This window comes from Medicago truncatula, chromosome 4, assembly GCF_003473485.1.
Source record: "Medicago truncatula cultivar Jemalong A17 chromosome 4, MtrunA17r5.0-ANR, whole genome shotgun sequence".
NCBI classification, from domain to species: domain Eukaryota; kingdom Viridiplantae; phylum Streptophyta; class Magnoliopsida; order Fabales; family Fabaceae; genus Medicago; species Medicago truncatula.
The window spans coordinates 53,529,188-53,539,373 of NC_053045.1; the positions used below are offsets into that span (position 1 = coordinate 53,529,188).

Sequence of the window (10,186 nt, forward strand, 5' to 3'; positions counted from 1 at the left end):
CTTGTACACAACAACACTCCCCCCTCAAGTGTGAGTCCATCGTTTTCATCATGCTCCTCTTCAAGCGGAAGCTCTTACTTGCTTGTATCGCTATTGCTGGGTTCTCCGCAAACGGACCGACACTTCTTGTACCGCCGTTGCTACTATCTACACAAACGGACCGGTTGTCTCGGTCGTACCCTTCGTCAAACGGGACTCTGATACCATTGTTGGGTCACTGGAGGAGTTTGGGGGATCGGCCACATCGAGACTAGAACAACCATGCAAGCGAGAGAGACACCACACTATTACCCAAAACCTTAAACTTTAAGGTTTAAGGATCATCTTACTTATATGATATTCAATCTTTACTCTTTTATCCAATGTGATACATATAACTCACAATTGTAGGAAAAAACAAGAACAAAAATTAGAAAAAGTATTCAAAAACTCCTTTATTTACTCCCTTCAAAGTGTATCGTTCCAGACCATGGATGACAATTGACACCGCAAAAAGATAACACAGTCATTGAGACCATCAAAGACCTCCCTTCCCTCCCGTTACTTTCACGAGTCCCTATGAAACTATTTCCTCCCTTGATATAGGGTAAAGAAAAGAAGAGCGTGACTAGCACTAGTAGGCTACTAGCACGTTTACATTTACTTACCACTAGTAAAAACCAAGATAAAGTTGAAGTAGTATTTACTATTTAGTTAAGGTTAATTAGGTCAAATATATCACTTTTAGTATATTTTTTATGATCGGTGATACATGTAGTACCCTATGTGGCAATATATCATTTACACCCACACAAGATTCTGACACGTGGCAACCTGGATCCCGTACAAATAGAAGATAAAGTGTGGTTGTGAGATGAATTTACTAAAGTATCCCTAATACATGAGGTGTACAATTGGATGTATAAATAAAATGTGTTCATGTAACATTTTCCATTTTTTATTCATATTTGAGTTTGGAAGAAATAACATTTTTGAATTCACAGTTCTACCGGATAAAAAGTTATATAATTAATTTACATTTTTAAGATATAAATTTTTATAATAAATTTATTAAACAATGTGATTATGGCCCTTGTTCGTAACCCATAATATAATATAGATTATATTAAAACACTTGTTAGCGTAACCGGTGAGATAAATAAATTACATAATAACATATGACACTTTTACATGGCCAAGATTAATAATGGGAAAATTGAAAAAAGTACAAAAAGTAGACACAAGTGACAAACCAAGCCGACACTGAAGGGGCCAACAAATCATCCCACCGTTTACAAAAACTTTACTACTTACTAGACACTACATACTTACACACACCAATCCCTTCTCCTCTGCTCACCCTCTAATCTATGTTATATTTTTGTCCTGTTATTCTCACACCTCACTCTCTCTGTCACGCACCACTCCTCTCTCTCAACTCAACCTCACCTTTTAGCTCTTCCACGTTTTTCATTGCTATCTAAAACACACACCATTAACTCATCTTTCCCTTCTAACCCTAACAACATCATGGCTTTTGCTACTCTTGCACTTGCACTTCTTCTTTTTCCCTTCACCGCCATTCCTTCAAGTAACTACTTTACCTTCAAACTAGTTCTTCAGATCTTCCTTCTTTTCATTTTTCAAATGCTGGATCTATTTTTTGTCTCACAGAATCTTTAAACAAGAGACACTTATCTAACTTGTTTGAGTAATGTCACAAAAAAAACATCAACATTTTCAACATAGTACTATTATTAACATGGTTTGTCTCAAACTTTGACATATGTAGGTGCTAATTGGTGCGTGTGCAAGGATGGAGCTGATGCAATCTTGCAAAAGACCTTGGACTATGCTTGTGGAGCTGGAGCTGACTGTAACCCTCTTCATACAAACGCTCCTTGTTACAACCCAAACACCGTTAGAGCTCATTGTAGCTATGCTGTGAATAGCTATTACCAGAAGAAGGGTCAACAAGCACTAGCTTGTGACTTTGCAGGAACAGCTACTGTTGTTACATCTGATCCAAGTAAATACTTATTTTCACCTTTTCTTTCTTGTTTTTCTTTGAAAATAATTGTAGCTAACTCTTTTTATCGGTTCTTTCTTTGTATTTGTTCTTGATGAGCAGGTGTTAGTGGCTGTGCCTACCCTTCAAGTGCCAGGTATAAATTTTATCTCTAAGGACACATGTTATTGTTTAGTTTCATGATTATTTTCTTTTTTAGTTTTGTTTCAATGTTTAACATTGCTATGTGTTTTTGAAGAATCTTATGGACAATAGTGGTGTCTTTTATTTACTTTTGTTTATCATAATAGGGACTGAAGAGCACTTACATTGCATAGATTAGATATATCCACACAAAAAAGGGTTTTCCTTGGGTTAGGTGGGGACATGCTTTGCAATAGGCATATTCGCGGCTTGATAATTTAAATGTGCAATAGTAGTGTATAGTGGAGTTGGATTTTTTTAAGCTTTCACATGACATTGTTATTTTGCATAGAGGTTATTGAAGGTGTCTTGTGCTTTGCAATTAGGTTATAAACAATTTTAATTATTTTTTAAAAATATACTTTTCATGGTGGTTTTTACTTTTTACTATTTGTATTTAATTTAATTGTGTCATCTTTTTGTCTGTTTGTCATGGCATTTTATCAAGTAAAAATTTGACCATTGATTGCAATGTTCTTTTATACTACTTTTTTGACTTGCCGTACGTATAATACATCAAAAGAATTAATGGGGGCCAAATTTATTTTACATGATGATGCGGTTTTAAATTATTTTGGGTACAAGATGATGTGGTCTTTTTCTTCCCTACTTAAAGGCATGGTTTTGAAATTCTCTCAACAGTGATCATATATATCAGCATATTAAAAAATATTTAAAAATGTATGTATATATAAGTCGAGGTCCCTCCTCTATATATATATAAAAAGAAAAAAGCCAGGATAATCAATAATGTGACCTACCGGCTTTTGTTATGAAGAAAATAGAATTTATACGTCCCTATCTTGTGTGTAAATATGTACAAAATTACTTGTAAGTTGTAACCAATTCATTAGATTTTTTTTGACCCTAAACTATACAAGAAAACTTAAAAGGTAAATCTAACGCTCTTAAATCATCAGACTGTATTTCTGAGTTTGATTTACTTGTTTTGATATGTGTGGTCCAATCCAACGTGTGTATGTATCGTTTTTTCATTGAATTTTCAACCTATCGTGATGACGTTTCCAATTTAGTGCCCATTCATTGGTGATTATAGCCGTTGCAGTGAGTCTGTATTCTTTTAACTTATTGAAAGAAAGATGCTGCAAGCAATAATTGAGATCCGATGCTTAGTAAAGTTTGAATTTCTTTTCTTTTTGATATAGTAGTCGTACCACTATTACTACTAAAACAAGGTTCACATCATCGTCAAAAGACAAGTTTGTCCAAGTGAACTTTATTATTTTCTACTTATAAATATAAATACTTGTGTTTGGAGTGTGATCTTGCTTTGCCTTTTTCTGGAATAAGAATATTTGAGCAAAAAAAAACAGCCAAGAATGATCTTTTTCTTTATTCCTAGACTAGAAGAAGGAAAGGTGAATTTGATCATTATCAAAATAATTTTTTAAATGTATTTAAAATAAATTTTTTATTTCTTTATTTAATATATCATGAGCTTTTCTACATTTGTTTTTTTATGAATTATTTTAAATTACATACTTTTTTATTTGATAACTATTAAAAAAAAGCCTGATCGAGAGAGTATTGGCCAATATACGTCACCGCTAATGGGTAATTCTGAGTTTAAATTTATTGATGATAAGGGTGAAACAAAAAGCCTGATCGACAGACACTTGGCTCGATATCTGGTCCATTAACTTTAGTATAGTCAATATTTCCTTGATTTTCGTGCATGACCAATTGTGCTACCACACATCACTTTCTATAATTTCACTCTCTTTTCCAACCGTGCATTCATTATTTTTTCATCAAATATTTATTTCACATTTTTCTTCTGTAAATATCACAAAAAAAGATAAATTCATATATTTTCTTAAGAATAAACTATGACAAACCTTAATATATGCCTAGCATTATCCAAAAGTGTCATCAACAACTACCTTGGCTGGTTCTTGATTTCTTCTTATTAACCTCCTGAATAAATTGAATTGGGTTTTGGTTGGTGTGAATAGGCCTTTACTGTATATCATGTAAGCAAGATATTTGTCAGTGCCTTCAGCTGAGTAGAGAGTATGTACTAGGCTAGCACAAACAGTCATCACTGTCCATCTAAACCTAATGGGCAAATCTTATTGTAGATTTATGTTCTTTGGTTTGGGATGTTGCTGAATGAACAAAGAAAGACTCATGGCATGAAATCTAAAAATTAGGTGACATGTTTTATGATGGAGTCATTATCAACCTTAATAAGTAGTTAAAGTTTGAATATGGAAGTGTAGATTGGCAGTAGCTCTAAAAACCTTATCGTAGGCATTAAAATTGTGAAATTTAGGTGACACGTTGGAACTGTTTTAAACATGGCGGTGTCATTGAGTTTATGCTATATGTAGAAATTAAAACTTGTTTTAAAAGTAATGCTGGTAAATAACGTTACTACATTCTAATAAAATTGCAACCGAGGGTGATGAGCTATGTCTGTCTCCGATATTAGACTGACAAACCAACTCATAATTACGCATTCTAATAAAGTATTATTGTGCGTCTAACAATTGGTTCCTTTTTTACCAACCAGTGGTTCAGGCACTAGCACAACAAGCCCATCGACAGGTACCGGAACAGGCACCGGCATGGGAACCACCCCATCGACAAGTACCGGCACTGGCACTGGCACCAGCACGGGCACTGGCATGGGAACTGGCACCAGCACGGGTGCCACTGGTAATACTCCATACAGTACAACAGCTCCTGGTGGTGTGTTAGGAGGTATAGGCAGTGGTATGGGGCCTTCTGGTGCTGGAGGAATGAATGATGATAGTCATGGTGGTCTTAGACTTGTGGACACTAGTTTCTTATCAATCCCTCTCTTTTCTGTCTTTATTATGTTTTGGTGGGGTTAAAAAGATAACGCGGCCTTAGTAATATTATTATGATATGATGATGGAAAAAGCCTAATGTCACTACTGTATGAATGCGTCTTATTTTCTAGGGTATTGAACATTGAGATGTTAGTTTTTTGTTATTTTATTTTTCTCCACCTAATTATGCCAGTTCTTGTGGGTTTAAAAAGATGGGTTGTTGATTAATTAATTATTTTGTTAGGCTCCTAGTCAGTATGAAAAAAGACCTTGGAAATGGTAAACCACCGTATAATAGTGTTAGGTATTGAAATCCTATTTGATGATGAGGCATTGTGATTGTGGTGTTTAAGGAATTCAGCATCTAAGTTTTTGCATTTGACTATTAAATGAACATTTGCAATGAAGCACATTTTTCTCTCTCAAAGTTCTCTCCGTCAGAATTAATCTTATTCGAAGCATACAGACATTGTGTGGGATATAAAAGCACATTTTTTAGATTTATCTTGATTATAATCAAATTTTTATCAAACAATGTATGGTCCTTAAAATAGAATCATTAATCTGTAATCATTTTTTAATATTACGGAAATGGTAAAACAAGACACGTGTGCATGAAGTCTAGCTGCTCTTTTGTTGAAAATTATTAATCATGCAACATAAATGGAGAACACATGCTACAATATTTTAAAATTTTGTATGTTTGTTGAAAATTATTGATTGATTCTTTTATCATCTTTATAATATGGAGTACGGGCCATTTGTTAATCAATAATTACTTGAATAATTAGATATTCATCTTCCCAATGCCCTCCATTTTGTGCAATGTTTTGTTATCTTTCATATGCTTGTTTTGTTCTGATGTATGGCTATGTGCTGTGTGTACATTACAGCTTTTCTGTTTGTTTTGTTGGCTTGTTCTGTTTTTTTCCCCACATGTTCTGTTTATCTCCACATGGGTTTGCTAATTCATGAGTTGTACCTTAGTATCGCTATGTCATACTTCAATCACACCGTTGATTCAATTATTCATTAAACTAACATTTGTACCACTGTAAACGTTAATCCACATTTTTTTCGTTTTTGTTTTAACTTAGAAGATAAAGGGGTGACTAATGGATAAATATTACACAAATAGTGTCTATCCGTCCTCATATTGTTGCAAAACCCCCTCACATATATAAGCTACTGTCCGATCGCACAATTCAATTGAATTATACTTTTTGATCGGCTTTTTTCCTTGCTACATGGCAATCAACGTAGAAGTGTATAGTTCTCTCATGGAATACATGACTGAAAGAAATGTATAATGCACTTTGACTATCGCTGTACAAAGCTATAACTTTGTTCGATGTCTCGTTAAGTCCCTAAGCAAGTATGTGAGCCAATGTAGTTCACAAGTGGTTGCTGCAAGTTCTCTATATACTGCCTTTGATGAATACATGAACACGCTTTGTTGTTACTTTGATTTCTAGCAAACTAGTGAAGTACCAAGAAAGAAACAATAGCTAATTATTGACCTTATTGTGTCTAGAAACCCCGAACAGATGAAGTGGGAATATGAGGGAAGAATAAGCAATTTTTAGGACATCCCTTCAAATTTGTCAAAACCTTATGTGTAGCCTTGTAATGTGCCAAGATAGGACAGTCTTGGAAAATTGATTTAATTATTGAAATAGATAAGAAATGTTTGGCCTTGTTGCCAAGTACAACAAATTTTCAACCAAGGTTCTTTACTCAGAGACACATAGAGAAGGGGAATTGTTGGATCCATTGGTATACTAGATGGTTTGCATCCCAATTCACATGTCCCAGCTAACAAATCCAAGCAATGTTGCCTCTGGTTTAGCAGTGTTAAATGTTGAGGGATGCTCAATATTGTGTATCTAGTATAGGTTGATTGGTTTGGGAAGGTTTCTCAAGGGTTTGTTGTGTTGGTTCATTCTAGTAATCTCCCCAAGTTTCTCATTGTTACCACTTGTAACCAAGAAAAACGTACATTTTCCAACTCTTTGCTTAAGTTTATAATCTCTACATGCTTACTAAGTGTAAACAAAGCATAGACTTCCAAATACATTCAAGGTAGACCGGTCATCAAGTTTATTATGTAGAAATTAGAATATGATAAGTGCTTGACTTATAGCATAACCCCAAATTTTAGGAGGTAGTTGTGACTTCATTAATGCGGTTGTTCTAGCCTCGATGTAGACGGTCCCTCGAGCTCCCCTTACTGACCCAACAGTGGTATCAGAGCCCCGGTTCGACGAAGGGTGCGACCGAGGCCGCCGGTCAGTTGCGTAGAAAGCAGCAACGACGATACAGACAAAGTATGTCCCACATCGGATAAAATCGTAAAGGTTGAACACCTTATAAGTAAGAGGACCTATAAACTCATTGTCTTAAGGTTTTGGGTAAGAGTGTGGTGTCTCTCTTGCTTGTGTGGACGGTCCTCCAAGCTCCCCCAGTGACCCAACAATTAATAGTGCTCTTGATATCTCTAAAATTCTTTCTCCATCCTTCCATTTTTCCATTTTGTTTGGGTGTGGCAACACAATTGGTTTGACGTTGAATACCTTTTGCAACATAAATGGAAGCAAGGAAAATTCTCGTATGATATTAATTGATTTTAACTAAGTGATGAAATTTTGAATCTACATTGCACCTTCATGATGACATTTTTGTTAAACTATCCAACGAATATACTAAAACCATCTACATTTTTGTCACAAACACAATCTTTATAGGCACAAATTTATGCACAGGTTATTTAAAATGTTTATTCTTGAAAATGAGGCATGACCAAGCCTAAGATACCATAGGGCTGATTTGGGAATGGTAACTGAATTTACAAGCAGTGCCTTTATTGCTTTCAAATTGAACAAAGATTCTTAGAGGAATGTTATCTTTTGTTGTGGAAATTCAAAGTTAGCCAAGGTATAGGTGTTTAGTTCTTAATAATGATTCCCTTTTTCTTTCGTTCTTTCACGTGGTTAAATTGAGGAAGAAACTTTGTTTCTCAATTTTGAGTTTCATAGCTATTCTAAAGAGTGTTAAGTACGGTATCATTAGAGTGTTTGAGCTGCTGAACTAAAAAAACCATAAAATAAAAGATAAAAGAGCAATGATAAGTGAACATAAAATATTTGACACAAAAACAACATCATGGACAATTTTGACATTTCAACCATAAAATAAGGGCAATTTTGTAAAATTCCTATACCCTATCTTCTTCTATTTTCTGTCTTCTCACATTTCTGCCATAAATCACCCACCATTCTTCTAACCATCAACACCACCACCGTTCTCCTCTTCCGCTCCTCACTACCGCACCCCCATCCTCAACCACCATCGTCCTCACCGCAATCAATCTGTTCAGATCTGCTCTCCCTCACGCCACTGCCTCACGCAATCAATCTGTTCAGATCTCTTCTCCCTTACATCGCCGGAAAACCGCTCAGATCACCACCACGACGTCGATGTAGACCTTCTCTGCAACACTGCCTTCCGTTCATCTTCTCTACAGACCTTCAAGCGACTCGCGGTGAGACAACTGACGGTCGGATCTGACACAATGGGAGAAATGACCGTCGAATCTGAGACGACGGGAGAGGACCGGAGTGAGAGGAAGGAGAGGTGGTGGTTGTAGTGGTGTTTTTACGGTGGAGCTTTAAAGAAAGACAATTGAAGAGGAAGGGGATGGTGGTTACAACCACTGAGAGAGAAGAAAAGGACAAAAAAAAAATAAGATGTATTCAGCAACAATATAATACACTAGAATATATGTATGGTGTCATTTATGTGTCACATTTTTTGTGTCAAATTATCATTTTTGTAAAAGTTAAGGGTTAAAATTGTGTAAAATAATTTGTTTGATTGATTATGTGTGTTAAAAAAAATTACACGCCTAGTATTTATAGGAAAACACTAGTCCTACTTATCAAATTTGTGTGGTCTACAAAAATTAGTCTTGCTCGGTTATTTACGCGGGTAATGTGTGAATCCTTCTGTTATTACGAGTACGTAGTACCTCACTTTTAATAGGAGTTCTCCAGATTCACGCCATTTTTTGTGTTCTCTTATCCTCGTGTTCTTAACTTTCGCCATAAGTGGATCCTTACTCTTATCTTGCTTAGGTTAGTGGCGCTTTAAATATGGAGCATGAGTAAATTGTCTAATTATCAAGTTCTTTCGAGTAACAAAATAAAAAGAAAGCGTGTCGTAGTTGATATCAAAGGTCTCTGCTGACCATCCAATCAACACATAAATTGCACAATAATTTGAGGGACTGTATGAGCGATCAACAATTACCATGATATCATAAACACTTCTAACTAAAAAAAGAAAACAAGTAAGAAATGATGAGAAATGAAGAATGAATGAATATATTGAAGCATGAAAGACTATTTGGGTCCGTTTGATGGTCATGATAGGATAGAGGCAGGATATGATATAAAGATGGATTGAGATAGGATATGATAAGGACATGATAAACATTAATCATATCATGTGTTTGATGCACACATGATAACAAACACAATATCATTATAATTAAATGAAAAATTTGCTCTCATAATTAATTAAATATTGTAAAAATGGTATGTTATTAATTATAATAGAAAATACATATGCTATCATTATTTTAAAAATGACAATATTTTCAAAATGGCAGAATATCAAGATAATAAATAAAGAATGATCTTCTAATCCCATCATGATAGTTTCTAACCCAGCCTATATTCAGGATATAAATTACAAAGGAAAGTCAGGATAGGATAGAGAAATGGTTTATTTTATCCTATCATTTTGGTGCATCAAACATGTGATTTAAGAAGAATATGATTAATATATCATATCTTGCCTCCCTATCCTGATCATCACACGGACCCTTTATAGCCATAAACTTATCCTCGATTGTAACTATAATTAGAGAAAATATTTACAATGCAAAACCGTCCAAACCTTGGGCAGAACGGCACAATCCACACAGTTTGTGAGGGTTCAGATTATATAATATGAATTTCTAATAACATTTTCAAATTATATAATATGAACCGTCCCAACTACGTTTAAGTTTTGATTTTTGGAGGGTTTTCGAATGACATGGATTGTATGGAATTGATGCTTTTTCAAAAGCTGAACTTAAGTGTAGCTGAGCCAAACACAACTTTATTTACTG

The 10,186-nt window shown here is 34.8% G+C and overlaps 1 protein-coding gene across 1 annotated transcript; it reads left to right on the forward strand.

Moving 5' to 3' along the window:
• The first annotated feature begins 1,244 nt into the window (after positions 1–1,244).
• Positions 1,245–5,400, forward strand: LOC25493881 (PLASMODESMATA CALLOSE-BINDING PROTEIN 3). The gene is made up of 4 exons (XM_013602530.3): positions 1,245–1,570; positions 1,772–2,008; positions 2,111–2,144; positions 4,728–5,400. The coding sequence occupies exons 1-4, from the start codon at positions 1,510–1,512 to the stop codon at positions 5,050–5,052; spliced, it is 657 nt and encodes a 218-aa protein (XP_013457984.1). The 5' UTR covers positions 1,245–1,509; the 3' UTR covers positions 5,053–5,400.
• Positions 5,401–10,186: the final 4,786 nt, after the last annotated feature.

What these genes read in the sequence shown, in the direction of transcription:
- LOC25493881 (XM_013602530.3), top strand. Translation starts at nt 1,510, where the DNA reads ATGGCTTTTGCTACTCTTGCACTTGCACTTCTTCTTTTTCCCTTCACC. An exon ending in CTTCACCGCCATTCCTTCAA is followed by an intron (nt 1,571 to 1,771) that starts GTAACTACTTTA and finishes TGACATATGTAG; the next exon opens with GTGCTAATTGGTGCGTGTGC. An exon ending in TGTTGTTACATCTGATCCAA is followed by an intron (nt 2,009 to 2,110) that starts GTAAATACTTAT and finishes CTTGATGAGCAG; the next exon opens with GTGTTAGTGGCTGTGCCTAC.